This window comes from Bubalus bubalis, chromosome 1 (genome assembly GCF_019923935.1).
Source record: "Bubalus bubalis isolate 160015118507 breed Murrah chromosome 1, NDDB_SH_1, whole genome shotgun sequence".
Classification (NCBI taxonomy): domain Eukaryota; kingdom Metazoa; phylum Chordata; class Mammalia; order Artiodactyla; family Bovidae; genus Bubalus; species Bubalus bubalis.
Genome location: NC_059157.1, coordinates 88,262,417 through 88,284,069, shown reverse-complemented (window position 1 = coordinate 88,284,069; position 21,653 = coordinate 88,262,417). Strand labels below are relative to the sequence as shown.

At 41.6% G+C, this 21,653-nt stretch overlaps 1 protein-coding gene across 1 annotated transcript; it reads left to right on the top strand.

Annotated features, from left to right (window-relative positions):
• Positions 1 to 1,427: 1,427 nt before the first annotated feature.
• Positions 1,428 to 16,247, top strand: CPOX (coproporphyrinogen oxidase). The gene is made up of 7 exons (XM_006047803.4): positions 1,428 to 2,110; positions 4,405 to 4,548; positions 5,644 to 5,754; positions 6,363 to 6,504; positions 9,171 to 9,389; positions 13,201 to 13,305; positions 14,215 to 16,247. Exons 1-7 carry the CDS (start codon positions 1,570 to 1,572, stop codon positions 14,300 to 14,302), a joined length of 1,350 nt encoding a protein of 449 aa, XP_006047865.4. The 5' UTR covers positions 1,428 to 1,569; the 3' UTR covers positions 14,303 to 16,247.
• The last annotated feature ends 5,406 nt before the right edge of the window (positions 16,248 to 21,653 follow it).

Genomic DNA, 21,653 nt, shown 5'->3' with positions numbered 1-21,653 from the left:
AAGACAAGGAAGGGAAAAACCCATGAAAATAAAACAAAGCAAGGTCAGAGGACCAGAGTGAGGACCTCAGGTAAAACAGCACTCCTGGCTAGCCTAACTTATATAGGGCAGGCCCAGGGGGAGGAAAAAACATAAAAAGAGGAGCCAAAATTGGGCTGGGGGCCTCTCTTCAGGTCTTCTGAGTCGGCATGTCCTCAAGGCTTGAGGATGCATTTTCCTTTACTTTCTAAATAAAACTCAGCTGCAAAACAGAGCTGTAACACTAGTCCAACCCAGGGCTGTTACACTGATCTGTCCATGGGCTGTAAAGCTGGTCTATCGGCTGCTTCAAATTTTTGTTGTGAGGCGACAAAACCGGAGGAAATGACAAACTCCCTCAACAGTACAATACTTTGCTTTTCTTATTCCTAAAATAATTGAGTGGGCACTGTATAGGCAAGGCCTGGGAAGATTTTAATGCTAGGCCTGTGCTATGTAGTTGACTCCAGAAATTCTTTTCTCAGAATTCTCCTATGGGCCCGATTATAGCTTTTCTTACTCCCTTTAAAAACTAGTTCATCGAATCTGGAGCTGATAATACAGAGTGAAGTAAGCCAGAAAGAAAAACACCAATACAGTATACTAACACATATATGGAATTTAGAAAGATGGTAATGATAACCTTGTATGCAAGACAGCAAAAGAGACACAGATGTATAGAACAGTCTTTTGGACTCTGTGGGAGAGGGAGGGGGAGAGGGTGGGATGATTTGACAAAATGGCATTGAAACATGTATAATATCATATAAGAAACCAATCACCAGTCCAGGTTTGATGCAGGATACAGGATGCTTGGGGCTGGTGCACTGGGATGACCCAGAGGGATGGTATGGGGAGGAAGGTGGGAGGGGGGTTCAGGATTGGGAACACGTGTACACCCGTGGTGGATTCATGTTGATGTATGGCAAAACCAATACAATATTGTAAAACAAAACAAAACAAAGTAAGGAGTTTTCATCGGTAAGGAGTTTCCCAGGCTCCCCCCACAATCGTCCAAGCTCTAGAAGCCTTAGAGGACTAGAACTGGGGACAAAGGGAAACACAAGAGTCAGGATTTGCAACTCGGTTTAAAAATAAAAGTCGGGGCAGGGGTCTCTGGCCATATTTTTGCTCTGTATAGCCCCTGGCGCGGCCAGCCCTATTTTGCCTTCTCCTTGTGATTGGTTGAACAGACAGAGGTTGTACGTGACAAGAAGACCTCTTTTATCTCTGCCTTCGCTTCCCCTGCCCTCTCCTACCCAGCACCCCAGCTCTCCTCCCATGGGATCCGCCCTTCTGGGGACGCTGGATTCTTTTATCTCCCCGGCGCGCCCCTGCAGGCTGCGATAGGAGCCGGGACTACAGATCCCGGCATCCCTCACTTCCCGCCCGCCGCCGCCGCCGCCTCCGCCGCCGCGGGGGATCGACCCGGTAGTATCTCTTCTCCAGCAAAGGTTCCCAGTACCGGCGCCACTTGCCACCGGGGATCTCGGGGGACTCGGGGGCCGGCCTGCAGGAGGCGGGCACTGCTCAGGGTGACAGCGCGAGAGCATGGCCATGAATCTGCGCTGGTTGAGCGCGGGTCCCTGCTGGCGCGCGGTGCGGGGCGCTTGCGGGGAGCTGCGCGCCTACGGGGAGCTGCGCGCTTGGTCCCCGCGCTGCGCAGCCGGACGCCTGTGCCGCCTCCCTGGTACCGCTTGCGGCGAGCAGAGCCGCGGCCTGGGGTACGGACCTCCCGTGGGAGGCGGCTCCCGGCTGAGAACTCGGCTAGCCGCGGGGCTCGCGGGGCTGGTGGGACTGGCCGCCGTCGCCTTCGGGCACGTGGAACGGGCCGAGATGGTGCGCAAGAGCTCCGGGGCGCAGAGCGCATCTCTCGGCAGGCCAGAGGAGGAGGACGATGAGCTGGCCCGCCGCTGCCGCTGCTTCATGGCCCCGCCGGTGACCGACCTGCGCGAGCTGCGGAGGAGGCCGGACGACATGAAGACCAAGATGGAGCTGCTGATACTGGAGACCCAGGCCCAGGTGTGCCAGGCGCTGGCACAGGTGGACGGGGGCGCCCGCTTCTCTGTGGACCGGTGGGAGAGGAAGGAAGGTGAGGAGGTCGGCCCCTAGCGGAGGGTGGAGATGGGGGAAAGAGGTCGGGTTTTAGTTTGCGGGGAGAAAATGACTCAGAATAAGGAATGGGAGTAAGGAAGGGGTACCTACACAGCGGCTGCCAGGTTAAAAGGTTCACCTTTAAAACGGTTGACACTGACAGGGTCATCAGCCCTCAGCTTGCAGGTGTGGACCCAAACCTGCTGTCACTCTAGTACTGGACATTTCAAAAATCTGCAATTTTATATGGCACTTCTCAAGGAAGTCTTAAGGTCAGTTTTAACCCACAGGCAAGGATGCCCAAGGTTGTAATTGAGCATAGATTTGTCTCTACATTTTATCCCTTTTTCTGGGTTCGTTTACCCATTCTCCTTCTCTGGAGATGGAAAGAGAAAGTCTCTTCCTTACTGTCAGCTAGACTCCTCCTGCTGAGGGTGTTGTGTCATTGTGTCTTTTACCCAGGTTTCGCAAGAAATGGCTAGCAGTTCAGCCAAGTGCACCCGTCACGTTTCCTGCTAGAAGAATCTTTACCTCAGTTGGCAAAATACTGAAGTATTAAAGCCCAGCTCTTATAGAGTCATATATTCATGTTATTACCTATACAGTGAAACCCTGTATCTTGGTTATAAACTTAAAGGATTTTTGATCCTTCTTACCTGGAAATACTACAGCAACTTCTTATTAGCTGGTTTTGGATTGTGATATTGACACATTTATTTTAAATGAAACTAAATCTGGTTTTCTTAGTGTTTTCCATCTTGTAGCTTTTTTTTGAAGCCTTCTTTTTTTTTTTCCTGGCCTTGCCTCGTGGCTTGTGGGACCTTAGTTCCCTGACCAGGTTCTGAACCTTGGCCCTCAGCAGTTACGGTTCAGAGTCCTAACCACTGGACTGCCAGGAAATTCCCTATCTTGTAATGTTTATAAGTGAAGACTGTTGATTCAGGAGACAACCTGGACTGGCTGTGTGACCTTCGAAAGTTACTTTTTGTGCCTCTGTTTCCTCATCTATGAAATGAAATTTTATATGAGGCTATTGTAATGGTAAAATAACATGAATATATATGAACTGCTGCAGATACTGTTTGATGCTTAGAAAGCACTTAGACAAATTGTTTGGGCCATTTGCTAGTTGTGTGTTTCTGGAGATGGTGTTTTGCTTTCAGGGCCTCAGTTTTCTCATTTAAAATATACAAGGATTGTACTGGATCCCATCCAGCTCTAAAAATTCTTAGAAATAAAACAAGCCAAACATGAAGCTTCAGGAAACAATTAATTCTAGTGTCCTAAAAAACAAACATACCAGCTACTGGGAGTAAAGCTCATACTGACTCTTTGCAACCCTAGGGGCTGTAGCCCCCCAGACTCCTCTGTCCAAGGAATTCTTCAGGCAAGAATATTGGAGTGGATTGCCATTTCCTTCTCCAGGGTATCTTCCCCACAAAGGGATCGAATCCGTTTCTCTTACATTTGCTGCATTGGCAGGCGGGTTCTTTACCACTGGCACCACCTGAGAAGCCTTAAAGGTCATATACCTAAATGTTAATATGTATCTCACTCAGTTTAAGCCTCCGAATCCCTTAAGCATTCAAATATCTACTGTTTTTTAATTACCTGTAAACAAAATGAAAAGGCAAACAGCACACTTGAGAGAAAAACAATTGAAACAATATGGAGCTCTTAAATTTGGTAGTAATAGAACATTCTTCAAATATATTCATTCCAGTTTTTAATCTTCGTTTTCTCACATCCCATAACAAATAGATGCCATTCTGAATGGTCTTATTTGAAGGGAAACTATTTCAGTAATTTAGAGGATGATGTAAGGATGAAGGGGCTTCCCAGGTGGCTCAGTGGCAAAGAATCTACCTGCTAATGCAGGAGATATGGGTTCCAAGCCTGGGTTGGGAAAATCCCCTAGAAAAGGACATGGCAACCCACTCCAGGATTCTTGCCTGGAAAGTCCCATGAACAGAGAAGCTTGGCGGGCTACAGTGCATGGGGTTGCAGAGAGTCAGACAGGACTTAGCAACTAAACAACAACAAACAATGACATAGAAGAAATGGTGATGTGGAGAGTTAAAATATTTGCTAATAGTCAATAGAAAATATCATAGTGCTAAGCTGGTTATCTAATTTTATTGTACTTAACAATTATAAATATACTGATATTATGGAAGATTTGGAAAGCAGAGAAGGAAAATAACTCCTAATCCCACCATCTTCTTGCAGCAGTAGTTTTCAGCGTTGCACATACCCTTACATTCTCTCCTCATTTTACATTTCTGTTCACAGGAGGTGGTGGCATCAGCTGTGTTCTTCAAGACGGGCATGTTTTTGAAAAGGCCGGGGTTAGCATTTCTGTCGTTCATGGAAATCTTTCTGAGGAAGCAGCAAAACAAATGAGAAGCAGAGGGAAACTACTGAAGACAAAAGATGGTAAATCAGACAGTCTCAGTTGAGTTGAGTCGCTGAGTCGTGTCCGACTCTTCAGGACCCCATGGACCACAGCACACCAAGCCTTCCTGTCCATCACCAACTCCCGGAGTCTACTCAAACTTATCTCCATTGAGTCGGTGATGCCATCCAACCATCTCATCCTCTGTCATTCCCTTCTCCTCCTGCCTTCAATCTTTCCCAGTATCAGGGTCTTTTCAAATGAGTCAGCTCTTTGCATTAGGTTGTCAAAGTATTGGAGTTTAAGCTTCAACATCAGTCCTTCCAATGAACACCCAGGACTGATCTCCTTTAGGATGGACAGGTTGGATCTCCTTGCAGTCCAAGGGACTCTCAAGAGTCTTCTCCAACACCACAGTTCAAAAGCATCAATTCTTCAGTGCTCAGCTTTCTTTATAGTCCAACTCTTACATTCATATATGACTACTGGAAAAACCATAGCCTTGATGAGACAAACCTTTGTTGGCAAAGTAATGTCTCTGCTTTTTAATATGCAGACAATCTCAGCAGCCTTTAATAGTTCCTGCAGACCTTTTCTCTCTATAAGTTTTATTTGTAAAATTAACATTGATTCTGTAAAATTCCATTCAGGTGCATATACCAGATGAGCCTGTTCACAGTTACTCTTTTTTAATGACAACCCACTCCAGTATTCTTGCTTGAGGAATTCCATTGACAGATGAACCTTGCGGGCAACAGTCCATGGGGTCACAAAGAGTCGGACATGACTGAGCAACTAAGCATACACACAAACATGTAGGTATGTATATACACACACACATTTGCACCTAGGCACATATGCTAAAATGTTAACAGTTGTCTCTTTGTTCGTTTTTTGGCTTTGAGGTATGTGGGATCTTAGTTCCCTGACCAGGGATTGAACCACAGGCTTTTGGCAGTCAGAGCGAGGAGTCTTAAGCTCTGGACCACCTGGGGATTCCTCACAATTATTTTTTAAAAATTATGTTTTAAGAGATAAATTAAAAAACAACCTTTGAAAATTGATTCAAAAGCCATGTTGGAGTTAATTTGTATCAAGCCAGGTGTTCAAGTGCAGTTCTCTGTATTCCTTTCCAGGTAAATTGCCGTTTTCTGCCATGGGCGTGAGCTCTGTCATTCACCCCAAGAATCCTCATACTCCTACTATCCATTTCAACTACAGATACTTCGAGGTGGAAGAAGCGGACGGTAAGCGTTTCAAGCTGTGAAAAGTAGTATTGTGCAAAATGAGTATTTTAAAACAGGTTACTAGGCATAACATCTAAAGTCAAGAAAAATTAAGTACAGTCTTAATTGTTTCAGGAGGCACGTGAAGGCTTACTCCTTGGCAGGTGCAATGGATTGTATGCACTAGACGTGAAAAGTGAAAGCGGTATTGGCTGGACTCATGTCCCCATGTTTCCTCCAACACAAGGAATGGTGTAATGCACCTGAACCAAAAGCGCACATAGGGGTCTTTGCAAATAGCAATTTATTATGAACAAAGGGAAGCTTCACGTGCCATGTTAAGTTGCCATTGAGAACTTGCTTTTGGAAATTATTTTCCATATACGTAGCTTTGCCAGTCCCCAGTGCATTATCAGTGGCTTTAAGATGGGGTACAGTTGATCATGCCTCATGATATAAATATAGTTCCAGACTATGTGTGCCATTAGTTGGGCTATTACCCTGTCCAAGCTCCTGAGCAGTGCCTGCCACTGCTGTGCGTGCCTCTGCAGGTGATGGCATTTAAAGCAACATATCTAACTCTTCCTTTTGAGCAGCATCCACTTGAATCACATGTCTTGATTTCCTAGGTAACACCCTGTGGTGGTTTGGTGGTGGATGTGACCTTACCCCAACATACTTGAACCAAGAGGATGCGGTCCATTTTCACAGGACTCTCAAGGAGGCATGTGACCAGCATGGTCCAGATCTCTATCCCAAATTTAAAAAGTGGTAGGTAAAGTTATTGAACTTCTCATGATCCCTACGTGTTTACCATTCCTTCTGTAGCTCCTGAAGGCACTACTGTGTCACTACATACCTTTTGCAGCTTGTGAAGGTTGAACTGTTTTCTTTGCCCAGCAGAAGTGAGATACCAGTTTTACATGGTTTTAATGTTAAACCGGAGGATTAGTATATAAACTTGAAGGTGATCTATGCCTGAGAATCAGAGGTTTTTAATCCTAAGTTGGGATGCAGTAAGTCCCCTACAAATAAACAAGTTCCATTCCAAGAGTGTGTTCATAAGTCCAACAAAGTATTGTATTGTATTACCCAGATAATACAGTCGGTCATATAGTCTTGTACTGGAATAGATTTATAATGTTTTTCACACAAAGAATACATAAATAGACAAACAGACAGGAAATAAAGAAAACATTTTTAATCTTAAAGTACAGTAACTTGAAAAGTACAGCATAGTACCAGCTACAGACTGCCGTTTTTGTGCTTGCTTCTGAGCATCCTGGGCTTGAAATAAGGATTCTGAACACTGTAGTACTGTACTGTAAAGTGTACAGAAGCACATGTACAGAGGGTGCAGAGGATGCATGCATGACAGTGTACACCAGACATGGGACTAACTTAGAAGATCGGGCATGCACAAGTGTAGAATCTTTGGAAATTTGCAACTTGAAGGTTCGTATGTAAGGGACTTACTGTATTAAATTCTCACCCCACATGAGGATTATCATCTCATTGTTGCCATAGAAATGTGTTAGAGGATGGGGAGAGTTGGAGAACTATTAGGAGAGGTGCAAATGTACTGGAGATTTGGGACAAGCGGAACACTGGGATTGGAAACTTTGTGAAAGAAACTCTAATGATAAAGAAAAGAGTTACCCTGGGTATTTGATAGATATGAAATGGAATCTCTGCATAAGTTATCTGGAATAAGAATAAAGTTCTCATCACTGCTTAGAACTAAATGCCATTCTAGAAAAAGGAGGAACAGAAAGGGTTTGGGGTGGGTTGTTTTTTGCTTTGTTTTTAGTGCTAATATTTGTAGAATCTTGCTGTTATTTATGTAAGAATATGGAGTTCAGTTTTAAAATCCTCAGAAAAGATAAGACATTTACATAACCTCTTTTTGATTTGACATTACCACTGAACACTGCACAGCCATGGACTCAGAGGTGTAAGAATTGTTTTTTTGTTACATATTAGCTTCCTTCCAGCAGGAGGATGGGATATTCTCTTTTTTTTTTTGGTTTGCTTTTATCCCTGTTACTGAAGAACTTTATCTGAGTCGTATTAAGAAAATATCTCAGAAACAGGCTAGTTAAAAAGTTTTTAGTGTATTAAGTTAAATCTCTTAATTTCATAATCCATGAAGAGAGATGTGGAAATAATATGATTTCATTAAACCTGGCTTTACAGCCTTGCTCCGGCTGTTCTTTAACTCTGTTAATAAAATGTATGTGTGAAAAAAAGTCAAGAAGTTGCAGTCAAGGTGAATTATACCAGTGCATCAGTCCTAGGGATTTGTATCTTCTACCCCCTCCCCCCAACGTTTTTAAAAATTTTAAACTATTAAGGCTATTTTCACAATAACCTTCTCAGTAGTTTTTAGTTTTTGTTTGTACAATTTTTCCTGTTTACAGACCCTTTTATATCGAGATAATGGAAAGAAGTCAATTATTTCCATGAAGTCAGCTGTACCACAGATTTAGCAATTAGGAAGTGACTTAGGAAATCTGCTCTAGTAGGCACAGATGGAAGGCAATGGCACCCCACTCCAGTACTCTTGCCTGGAAAATCCCATGGACGGAGGAGCCTGGTAGGCTGCAGTCCATGGGGTCGCTAAGAGTCGGACACAACTGAGCGACTCTACTTTCTCTTTTCACTTTTCATGCATTGGAGAAAGAAATGGCACCCCACTCCAGTGTTCTTGCCTGGAGAATCCCAGGGACGGGGGAGCCTGGTGGGCTGCCGTCTTTGGGGTCACACAGAGTTGGACACGACTGAAGTGACTTAGCATAGCATAGGCACAGATGGGGAAGACTGGAGAACAAATTGATAGTCTCATGTGCTGGCTCACAAGGGCAACCTTTAACATTCTGAGGACTCTTATTTTCTGAATGTTTCCTTCCACCAACCCTCCCCTGAAGTCACACATACTATAGAGTCATCACGTTTTATTGCTGAGAGAGACCTTAGAGGTAATTTACTGATTACCTCTAAGAACTGAATTCAGAGAACTGATTCAGAGAGCTTAGGGGTTAGCACCTGCTCATGGACTTGGTTGGTGTCATTGTTGGAGGGTTCCTGCCTCCTGCAAAAGCAGCAATGCTTCCGAGGGCAGCAGCATCACTTGTTTTAAGAAATACGAGTATTAAGAGTAGACTCTTTGTTTTTCTTTTCAGTCAGGGTCTTACAATGCCACATTAAATAGACATGTATTCACTTGCCTACTTGATTTGTAGGTAAAAGTGTAAGCGTTTTCTACATTGGTAATAACTGCAGGAAATCTGTCTAAGACTCTAGTTTCATTTCAGATGTGGACAAAAAGAAAGGGCACTGTGCTGGCATTAGTCAGGGATGGTGCCGTAAGCTGAAATGCTCACACTGATTTTCACGCACGTCTCTTTTTCCTTCTGTGGTCTTGCTGTGTTTTCCAGGTGTGACGATTACTTTTTTATAGCCCATCGTGGGGAGCGGAGGGGTATCGGGGGTATCTTTTTTGATGACCTCGACTCTCCATCCAAGGAGGAGGTGTTTCGCTTTGTGCAGAGCTGTACCCAGGCGATCATTCCTTCTTACGTCCCCCTTGTGAAGAAGCACTGTAATGACTCCTTCACTCCCCAGGAGAAGTTGTGGCAGCAGCTCCGAAGAGGGCGGTGAGTGAGCGACGGGAGCATGAAGCCTCTCATGTCATAAGAGGTGGGAGTGGGAGGGTGGAGTGGGGCAACTGTGATAACAGTGGCCGATGGTCATCTTGGGCAGTACTTTGTCAGAGCTGTGTTAATGCTCACCCTGATTTCTTTTCATAACTAGATAAATAACAAAGTGAATTAAAAAAACACTGTGAAATAGTATTATAAAAAGAGCAAAGTTTGTTTCATCTGTCTGTACATTAGAGACTCATATTAGGCTTATAGTAAGTGTTGAATTTAATTCAGCTGATTTCTTTTAGTTTGTCTTCGAACAATACCTTCCAACCTTCTGCCAAGGTAGGCGAGAATCATTTAATGTTTTTGCTGCTTTGTAAATTCTGAATCATACCTTTTTTTGTTTAACTTCAGGTTTTCATGGAAGTTATTATAGTGAAAATGATTGTTTTAGAAATGGTTAGTTAGGGAACTCTAATGATATTTGTTTGTTATGGAACTGTTCATATGTGCTGGCCAGTATATTAGGCAGTTTGCATCTAATTTTCATCACAAACCTGTGGAATTGGTATAACTATCATCATTTTACAGATGATAAAACTTAGTGAAGTAAGTCCTTTGCCCAAGTTTACACAGCTGGGAAATCAAAGATCCCAGATGTGGAACCAGGTCATTGTGCCTTCAAAACTTTCAGACCTTCTTCCATGTGAATGGTTAAGCAGTTAGTGTTTCCAGCCACGATGCTCACTTTGGCCACCCTGCTTTGTGCGCTGAGTGGGTGAGCTCAGTTGGATGACCCGCGTGAGGGCATCTTCAGCTGGGGTGTGATTGTGGATCTGCTGCAGATTAGCCACTGTTTCTCATTACCATCTTAATCGCATGTGTTCTACTGTTCCATGCCTACAAAAATGGATTTTCTCATTTATATTAATTCTGTCTTGGGCATATGAAGCTTTGGGAACTTAAGGAGATAAGGCTAATGCCCTGAAAACGTTCACTTAGATACTGTTCCAAGTCTAAAGATAAATGTTTGTTGTTTACACTTTCTTAGAACTGCCTGTGCCTGCCTGCTCCCTGTGTATAAAACTTGGGAAAATGAGAATTGATTGTGTTCTCGTCAGACATTTATTAAACAGGGGCATTTTTTTTTTAGGACGGGTGTGTTTTTTGGTCCTATGATTTCCCCAATACACCCTTATTCCTCCTTCCCTTTCTCTTGGCATTTATCGTATGCCCCCATGGCTAGGGCCCATGCTGGGCAGAGATGTTCACAGTTTAGTGGGGAAGACCATCCCAAGAGGGTAAATTAAAACTCTGGAAGAAATGAAAACAAAACATAAGTAAAACAAAACAACAAAAAAGAGAAACTAAAAATTAATAAATAAATAAACCAAACTCTGTGGAAAGTGCAATGTTCTAGTTTTACATGAGATTTCTTATGCAAAGCCAGCAGGGTTTGTGACTACTTATGAGGTGAAGCCTTTAAAACTTTTTGGATGTAGGAATTATGTCTTATTCTGTTTATTATTGTCATTAATTGACAGCGTATTTTGAGAGTTCCATTTGTGTGTATCATTGCATATCGTGTTTTTTGAATTTGGCAGAAGCGTGGAGTGTTAGGTTAATTTTCTGTGGTGTGGTGGGTGACGATACTTTCAAAGAGAGGCCCCTTCTACTGTCCTTATCTCTGGGCCTTAAAATGGCAGTCAACTCTGGGACTTAAGATAACCCCAGCTCTTTTTTTGTGGTTATGAGCCCTGATGTCACTTTCTTACATGACGTTCATAACCCATTATCTGTATTACTTTTCCCCACTTCCTGTCGCCCCAAATACAGCTTTCCCCTGTGGTGGTCAGGCTGCTTATCTTTTGACTTGACAGCCTCTTTGGCAATCTCATTTAGTCTTGTGGTGCACTGGTAATGAACGTGCCTGCCAATGCACGAGACGTGGGTTGGGTCCCTGGGTCGGGAAGACCCCCTGGAGGAGGAAGTGGAAGCCCACTCCATTATTCTTGACTGGGAAATCCCATGGACAGAGAAGTCTGGCAGGCTACAGTCCATGGGGTCGCAAAGAGTCAGACACAATTGAACACACGTGCCTGCCCTCAGTTACTTCTGTTCTCTCCCCAGACCTTGAACCTCTAGTCTTGGAAGGTGCTTTTCTAGTTTCTTTTTCAGAGAAACTAAACACCTGTAACTTGTTTTGTTGTATTTTGGGACAGGGAAACAGGATACAAGGTAGATATCAGTTATATTAAAGGGAATGGTTGAGGTTCATAGTTTACAGATATCTCGGAGAGGATAAATGTATGGAAAGGATCGGAAAGATCAGATCTAAGCAAAACCTGGTGAAAGTCAGGCTAATACACAGGAAGGAACATTGTTCACTCAAACAGGAAAGCAGCACAAGGATTCGCTCATGAGCACAAGAGGCTCATTTGGTAGCTCCTTACAGGGGTCTCTGAACAAGACATCAGTACAAATAGAGAATCACAGCCATTCCTTAAATATCACGTTTCAGAAAGATAACATCAGGGGTGAGAAAGGGAGTTGAGAGACTGATGTTTTTTTTCCTGTGGTCTTAGGAAGAAGTTAAGAAGATTCACTTAAGTTATCTTTTGAAACAGACTAAAGAAGGTATTAGTTATTAGTGCACAAAACTTAGTCGGTGATAAATGATGAGAAGTAGAAAGGGGTCCATGAATGTAACTTATTTAAATTTTCTCAGAGCCATTGGCAGGTTTCCATAGTGAAGGGTGCTTTCTAAAAATTGAAGCGCTGTTGGAATCTAGAGAATATATATATATATTTTTTAGTTGTGATTAAATTACAGTAACCAGTGCATTAATGATAATAATGTCTGAGGGAAGTTTGGACCAAGAGAGTAGTTTTTGAAGGAGTTGAGAAATGATTTGAAGGGGGAACTGTTTATTGAAATTTTCAGCTTTATGAGTCATTTTCAATTCTTTTGGCTAGTAGAAATGATCTTTTTGAAATATCTCCTAGAAGTTGGAGACAAAAGACCCTTTTATAAAGAATCTTTTGATGTTAAAGGAAATCACAGATTTTTAAGCTAGACAGAGTTTAGATATGACTCTGTGTCTGTTAATGGAAGACTTATATCCTGAACCAGGTTTTAGTTGATGTGAAGGATATTTTTCTAAGAAAATAAAGCTAAGCACTGCAACTCAAATCACTACTACCTTTCATTATGACTTTTGTCATCAATCTGCAGCAAGACAGAATTATATGACTGCTTATTAATGCTGTTAACTACTTTAAGGAAAGGAAATATCTGGGATATGTTAGTAACTATAGGTGATAGAGTTCTGTTAACTGTTCTTGGCTTTTCAGTTACAAGAACTTTACACTGTCTTAGTTCATGTGAGTTATTAGCAGTAGAATAAAGTCTTCGACTCAAACATCTCAGACTCTATGGGAGACCCAGAGAGAGCTGCTCTATCCTGATAAAGGGTGCCATTTGCTTTTCTTGTTTTTGTGCCTTCAAGTTCTAAGCTTTGTGTTCACCCTGTTTATTTATTGGAAAACATAACCTTATTGTTTTGTAACTGCTGTGTGCTGGGGCTGAATCTATATCCTCTTGTTTGCTGGGTAGAATACCCTTTTCTTTACGCCTGTCCGGATGGAGAAAAGTCAGCTGATGAGACTGGTGTTTCCTGTGCCAGTTACAGCTGATGGGGTGGGGGTGGTGGGAAGGTGCCCACCAACCCCCACACACACGGCCCCCAACCCATCTGCCCCCATGAAGTATAAGACTATACTCACCAGCTCTTAATCTTTTTTGATGTCTTCATCTCAGGTATGTAGAATTTAACCTGCTGTATGATCGGGGTACAAAGTTTGGCCTCTTCACTCCGGGATCCAGGATCGAAAGCATCTTGATGTCTTTACCTCTCACTGCCCGGTAAGCATAACTCATGAGAATGATAGTTACTCCCCACCCCCCCCAGTCCTCTGACCCCTACAAAGCATGAACATTGATACCACAAATAGCTTTCCTAAAGACTTCCTTGGTTTTGACTTTGCTGTCTTTATAAAAAAATCACAGGCAAAAAAGGAATAGGCAACAGCTTGCAATATGTATGTGACCCCAAGAGCCCAAGATATTTATTATTCAACCCTTTTCAGGGAAAGTTTGCTAGTTGTTTTAGTTGCTAAGTCGAGTCTGACTCTGCGACCCCATAGACTGTAGCCCGCCAGGCTCCTCAGTCCGTGGGATTTCCCAGGCAAGAATACTGGAGTAGGGTGCCATTTCCTTCTTCAGGGGATCTTCCCGATCTAGGGATTGAACCCGAGTCTCCTTCCATCAGTGAAGCCCAAAGTTTGCCAGCCCCTGGTCTAAACTAGTGTTTACCAGTGTTCATACTACAGTTTAGCCATTGTTTATATATTTGTATATAATCTGGCATATTATTTACTAAAATTTTACACTCATATTTTTCAGAGAGAAAATTAAAGGCAAACCAACATTTTTGTCATGAATAGAAATGAACACATTAAAAGAAAAAGTACTAAGCTAAAAAAAAAGTTCGCCCATGGATCATCTGAGGTTCTATACTTCACAAAACCCTAGATTGTAGTAAAAGTGTGTTTTGGCTCTGGAATATTAATATTAGCTAGACTATGCTCCAAGAATTATTAAGAAACTTTGTTTCTTTAGCAGCAAATATTTTTTAAAAGCTTAGTGGAGACAAAGAGTTAGAGCACTTTTTATTACCCTTAGAATTTTATTTAGTTTCAATAAAGAGGTGTGTGTTGTTATTTATTTTTTATTGCTATTACATGTGTTTGCTTCTGTTTTGAACCTTCATAGATGGGAGTACATGCATTCACCCTCAGAGAACTCCAAAGAAGCTGAAATTCTGGAAGTTTTGCGCCACCCGAGGGACTGGGTGCCTTGATGCAGACAGAGCAGCCTTCCCAGGGCTGGGGGACACTCAGGGCACCTCCTATCCACTGGCCGACACCACCCCCACGGTGTGGCACGTAGTTACCTGGGTCTTAGAGCTCAAGTCTTATTTCTCTACCCTGGAGTCTGCCTCCTTGACAGGTGGTGAAATGTGTGTTAAGCACCGGAAGCTTCCGCCAGATGCTGTTGGTGATGGGTGGTGAGGTGGAAGCTTGTCAACTGGTTGATGTAAAAACTCATTTGTACTTTAGAATCATTTTACATGACAAGTTTACAAAGACATCATATTTCCAAGAATTGGTTAAGGGGATCTAACTACTATAATTTGTTTCAGGAAACTTTTCATGTTACTTTTACTTCATGTATTTTTTAAAGATTTAGTTTCTGCCACAAAAATCTGGGGATAAATTTTATTTTCATTAATTCAATAAGATTTAGAATGGTAATTTTAGAAAGCTGCTGGAAATGAAGGTAAAAATTTTACTTTGTCATTGCTGAAGTTTCTTAGATCATAATCTTTATATCTTTAGAGACCATAATTTGGTAAAATATTCATTTTTATAATGATAGATATTTAGAAACACTGGAAATTTTCTTAATTTCTGCATGTGTTACAATTCAGTGATTACCTACAGTTAACTGTAAAGTAACATCACTGTTATTTAAACAAGAAATATCTAAGTGGCAGTTTTGATTTTTGTCGATTTTGAAAGTCTAGGCACTTTTCAGCGTGAAAGCTTATATCCTTGAATTCTGATATTTGCACACTTCTATTCCAGACACTTCTATACAGAGATTTAGACTAAGAACAATCCGGGGGATTTGTGAATTTAGGGAATGTTTCTCATTTAGGAAGTGAGAAACATTTTCCTTCTCTAATTAGAGCAGACAACTAATATAAGAAGCATGTAGGCATTTTATAAACATATTTCTTAGAAGATGGACGAATTGAAATCACCCTCTTTTTAAATTAGAGATTCTGCAAGTCTTACCTTTGCTCCTAAGAGAAAATCACAACAGAGTTTCTGAGACTTCTTTGTTCAAATAATAATATGAATGTATTTTATTCATAATATATTGTAGTTTATAAGGAATGGTATCTCCCTACACGTTATTAAGCATTATTTTGGAATATGTTGAATGTATGGTTGCGTGTGACTCTTCAGAGCTTGAAGATGTATGACTTCTTCAGTTCTCTTCCCACAAGAATGCTGATAAATTTTGTTATGAAGTATAACTAAGGAAGGTTTGTATTTTTCATTTTTTCTAGGATAGTTGATTTAGGAAAGATGAATATTTTTTAGTACTAAAACCATAATTCCTCATTCCTGAATATTTTAGCCAAGAAAAATGTAAGTTTTGTATTTGAGTTTTCATAGCAGGTTTATTCTCAATAGCCATTTGGAAATAGCACAAATGCCCGTCAGCAGGTAAATGGATAACCAGGTTATAAGATATCCTTATGTTAAAGTACTCAACAGTGACAGGAAACATCTACTGATAAATGCAGCAACATGGGTGAATATCAAAAAATGGTTATGCTAAGTAAAAGAAACCAGACACAAAAGAACACACTCGCTGTATGACTGCATTATATGAAAACCTAGAAAAGTCAAAACTCTTAACAAGAGAAAGCATAAAACAAGTGACTGCCAGGGGCTGGGTAGGGAAATTCACTGTGAAAGGGAACAGAAGAATGTTTTGAAGTGATGCAGATATTCGGTGTATTGATTGTGGCACTGATACCAGACTGTATATATTTATCAGAGCTCATTGAGCTGGACACTTAAAATCATGGAATTTTATTTTGTTTATGACTTATAATTCAACAAAGTCAGACAAATGAAAAAAAAATTATTAGGCATATAGGAGCAAATGTTCAGTATACTTCGGTTTGCCTTTTACAATAAAAAGTCCCTATCGTATAGATCTGCCAACCTTGTGTTTGGGGTTATTGGGGTCTGGGCATGGGAATAAGATAAATTTCATAAATTTTCGGTACATGTCAGTTTTTTTATACTCTTCAGTAATCTTTTTCTTATAGATGAGACTATAGGGGAAAAAATAGCAGAATTGCATAACTATTGGAAAATCATTCTGCTGTTATTCAAAGTGAATTTTTGTTTCAAATGTGTATTGATAAGAGTCTGCTAGAGGCCCAGGGTACACCTCTAAATGCCTTGGACACCTAACTGCTGCTGTCTTACACATTATATTGATGGTCATAAAGGGTGGAAATTTGGGGGAGGGATATAAATGCTTTGGAGCAAATTTCTAACCTCTACTTTATGACTGTATTCTGCTTACCCACCTGTTCAACTGAGTAATTAATGAGATTAAAAACTTCTGCATGCTAAAGAGTATCAGATTAGAAGACCAAATAATCTTTTTTTTTTTTTTTTAAATGCTTTATCTTTCCACGAGTCATTTGCTGTTACAATTCATCACAGCTAGAATCGTGTTCGAGTTTGTTTTACTCGCGTCTGTGCCTGGTTAGGCTGACTCAGAGGATAGGCTCAGCTCCAATGGTGAATCTAGTGTCTGCAGGTGGCTCAGAGCACACGTTCCGCCCAGCAAGGCAGAGGCGGTGCCTTCTGATCTCACCCCAGAGGCTGTGCAACGTCACTTCTTCACCTTCTTTTAGTTACAAGTGAGTCAGTAAGAATGGCTCCTGATCCACAGGGGCAGGAACTGTACCCCAGCTCTCAGTGGGAGGTGTGCGATTGTGTGATTCTCAAAATCACAGAATAGATTTGGCACCCCTCCCTCACTGCCCTAGTCAAATCCTGTTGCATCCCCCTTTGAAGTGTTTCTTTTCCCCACCTCTGTTCACTGCTATCACTGCTTTGGTCCCACGTTCCCTCCCACCTGAATGTTTGCAATCCACCACCTGCCCTTGGTCACTCTGACCTCCATCCTCTCCCTATAATACTTCACTGAACCCCATAATTATGCCCGCAAATGTACTGAGCAGCCTCCCTTCTCCTACAGAGAAGTTTTTAAGCTCAGTCTGATAGTGAAAGCCATCCACCATCTTTCCCCAAATCTCTCAGCCTAAACTGTTTCCACCCTCCCCTGTGTGGCATTCTCAGACTCATGTCACCACCCCACGTTTTTCTGAGCATTTCATAAATTTCTACCATCCGACCTGTGCTCAGGCTGCTGCTATTTGCTTGGAGTCTGTCTCCTTCAGCACAGTTTACTCATCACAGTCTGTATTCATATAATCACTCAGTGTACACTATACTTATTTCAAAATATTTAAGATGAGTCTATCCATGGGGTCACACAGCAGAGCATCCTCATTTATAACATCTACCTTTGGAATGACGTGTTGACCTTTTCCTTTCAGCATTGTTTTACAACATTATACTGTGGCATTGATAGCTTACGGTGAATGAGGTTGGATTCGTGATCTCTGAAGAAGTTTTAGCGTTGGGACCAGGGATCAGGCTTGATGACTCAAGAGCTTTTGTGTAGCAGTTTTATAAAAGTGTAAAGAAGGACAGAGAGAGCTTATGACATAGACATCAGAAGGGCAACAGAAAATGCCCCACTCTCTAGTCTTAGCAAGGCCTTATATACTTTTATCAGACCCACTCCCCCAACATGCATCTTAAATTAACAAGCTTAGAGTTGACAACAGAAAGGTCTCACCAGGCGGGCTCCCACAGTATACAAGTTTTAAGAATAAGATTAGTCAGAAGGTTCTTGTTATGGAGAAACATCCTTGAGCAAGATACATTGTTATATTAACTAAGACAAAGCAATGTAGAAAAAAAAGTTTGTCCTTTTCTCCTTGAGAGCCTCAGACCCCTCTCTCCTCCTTGAGACCCTGGACTTAACCTACCTAGGAATTTTGGCTTCCTTTATAACTGTCTCATTCCTGGTCTGTGAAGACAGAAGTTCCCAGTATACATCTTTTAAGAACCCATTTAGAAATTGTTTTCAAGAGTGTGTGTATTGTTCCTGTCAAATATTAACTATGTATTTGAAATCCCACATTTATAGAAAGTTGCTTCTTTCCAAAGAAACATATAAATTCTACTTTCATAATAGACTTAAATTAGCATATTCAAGTTAGTGAAGCTTAGACATTTACAATATGGCTTGACTGATTATCTTTGTGTTATGACCTGAAACTGGCATGAGTTGCACAAAGTAAACCTCTCAGACCTGTTTCTATAGGTGGTTTTACTCTATACACACCCCAGCATCCACTGGCAGAGCAAGGTGATTAAACTGCCATCTTCTAATCGGTACACTTGATTTTGATTCTAGAACTTAAACGTATTAGTATTTTAAAGTATCCTTCACTTACTAATTCCTGTTCACATTTCAAAACATGTTTGAAGGTAACACTTGACATACTCTAATCCACCATAGTTTCAATCAGTTGACACAAATTCAGTCACTTAGTAATGCAAGTTGACTTTGTGGTCATGTAAGAGTTGCTGCATCAACTCGGTCATGAATGTATTTTCTTATGAGATGGTTAGGGAGGTTCCAAACTAAAGTTCACAATTAAGTTGTACTAGTTGAGAATTGATGCTTTTGAACTGTGGTGTTGAAGAAGACTCTTGAGAGTCCCTTGGACTGCAAGAAGATCCAACCAGTCCATTCTGAAGGAGATCAGCCCTGGGATTTCTTTGGAGGGAATGATGCTAAAGCTGAAACTCCAGTCCTTTGGCCACCTCATGTGAAGAGTTGACTCATTGGAAAAGACTCTGATGCTGGGAGGCATTGGGGGCTGGAGGAGAAGGGGACGACAGAGGATGAGAAGGCTGGATGGCATCACTGACTCAATGGACGTGAGTCTGGGTGAACTCTGGGAGTTGGTGATGGACAGGGAGGCCTGGCATGCTGTGATTCATGGGGTCGCAAAGAGTGGGACACGACTGAGTGACTGAACTGAACTGAGTTGAAGTCTCTGTTATTTAACAGCAAGTGAATAATGGATTTTAGAGTAAAAGTCTTCCTAGTAGTTTATCTATGCTTGCATGTGTGTGTGCATACTAAGTCACTTCAGTCGTGTCTGATTCTGTTCGACCTTATGGACTGTAGTCTGCCAGGCTCTGTCCACAGGCAAGAGTACTGGAGTGGTTTGTCATGTCCTCCTCTAGGGGATCTTCCCAACCCAGGGATTGAACCCATGTCTCTTATGTCTCCTGCATTGGCAGGTGGGTTCTTTAGCACTAGCACCACTTGGGAAGCCCTTATCTTATGCTTATGTATGATAAACTGTGCTTCTGTTTTTTGATTTGATGAAGCATCCTGAGGCTTTTAGAATACTCCATGCCTGCTGCTTGACATCTTTCTAACCATGCGTATAATATGCAAAATTTCAACCCAATTTATCCATTTCTTTTAGTTTAAGTTGTAGTTTAACTGTGAAAAATAATTTGGTAGATATTCTCAATATTTAATATTGTCAACTGAAAAAAGTACACAAGTAAACGTTGAGAGTCATGTTTTATTTGGTGACCTTACTGAACATTATAGCCCAGGATGGCAACCTCTTAGCTAGCTCTGAGAAATAGTTACAAAGAGGGAAGGGGGCAGCCAGGATATAGGGGAGTTTTTGTTGGAAAAAAAGTAGTCAAACATCCATAGATTACTGTAATCACAAATAATCCCAGATATCTTAAGGTAGTGATTTTATGTAGTGACTTGATGTATGAGGAGATGCAAGAGTCTGGGCTCACTGAAATTATTCCATTGACATACATCTTAACTAAGGCCAGGATTTGTTTTTTTTTCCATCCTGAATTCCCTTCAGAGTGCACTGTTGGGGGTGGCTGCAGGGGCTGATAGCTTTATGGCCAAAACAATTCTTTGTTCACAGAAATGTAGGTTACATTGTCCATAGTATGAATACAAATTGACTTACTAACTTATGCTGAGTAACTTTTAATTCTTTAGTGTGTACTTGATCTTAGGCTATTAAACAAGAGGATGGCTTTAAAATACTGTGAATATATCTCAAGGAAACAACACACACTTCCTTTTCATCTTCACCTCCCTCTTATTTGATGAAGTGAGGAAGATATGGTATCTCTCTTGTAATAGCAAAAGGTGGTCTGCTCAGCTCCACCTAGCTTTGTTTTCTGTGCTCCCTCGGACAGAATTCCTGATTCTCAGAATCTGTGAGCAGAAGAGCATGGTTGCTGCTTCATGTCACTACATTTGAGGTGGCTTGTTAAACAGCAGTGGATAGCTAGAAGAAGTTGTGTGCTAAGTCATTCAGTCGTGCTCGACTCTTTGCAACCTGATGGACTCTAGCCCACCAGGCTCCTCTGTCCATGGAATTCTCCAAGCAAGAATACTGGAGTGGGTAGTCCTTCCCTACTCTAGAGAACAGGTTGGATGTCATTTAAAAAATGAGAAGAGTGAATTTGGTGAGCTTGGCATGCCTGCGAGGCACCTACACCTATATTTGGAGATGTGAGTCTAAAACTCAAGAGAGAGAAGTTAAGTCTAGAAATATATATTTACCAATTGTTTGTGTGAAGGTCTTAATTGAAAAAATAGGTGAGCCATCTGGAGAAGCAAGTGTAATGTAATAAGAAAGAGTCAAAGACTGAACTGGGGGCAGAGAAATGAGCAGGGAGAAAGGTGTCAAGAAAGGGTCCTGAGAGTAGCTCCCTGAACAAATTGAATAGGGAGGAAGGGAATCAAAAAGGACAAGTTAGGTGTGATTGTAATTAAGGGTTAAAATGTTATTATGTTTCTACATAGACTATATTAAAATAATACATGCTACAATAAACATGTTTGATAACTTAGGAATTAAGTTCAGATTTTTAGAAATGATCTTAGTCTATAAATTACCAAGGTTTTCTCAGGTACTAAAATATGGTAGGTAATAAAATTATTTTCATTGCCATATATTGGATAGTGTCTTTAGTTTCTCAGTGTATGTTAGTTGCACAGTTCAGTTCAGTCACTCAGTCATGTCCCACTGTTTGCAACCCCATGAATCTCAGCACGCCAGGCCTCCCTGTCCATCACCAACTCCGGGAGTTCACTCAAACTCACGTCCATCGAGTCAGTGATGCCATCCAGCCATCTCATCCTCTGTCGTCCCCTTTTCCTCCTGCCCCCAATCCTTCCCAGCATCAGAGTCTTTTCCAATGAGTCAACTCTTTGCATGAGGTGGCCAAAGTACTGGAGTTTCAGCTTTAGCATCATTCCTGCCAAAGAACACCCAGGACTGATCTCTTTCAGAATGGATTGGTTGGATCTCCTTGCAGTCCAAGGGACTCTCAAGAGTCTTCTCCAACACCACAGTTCAAAAGCATCAATTCTTCAGCGCTCAGCTTTCTTCACAGTCCAACTCACAT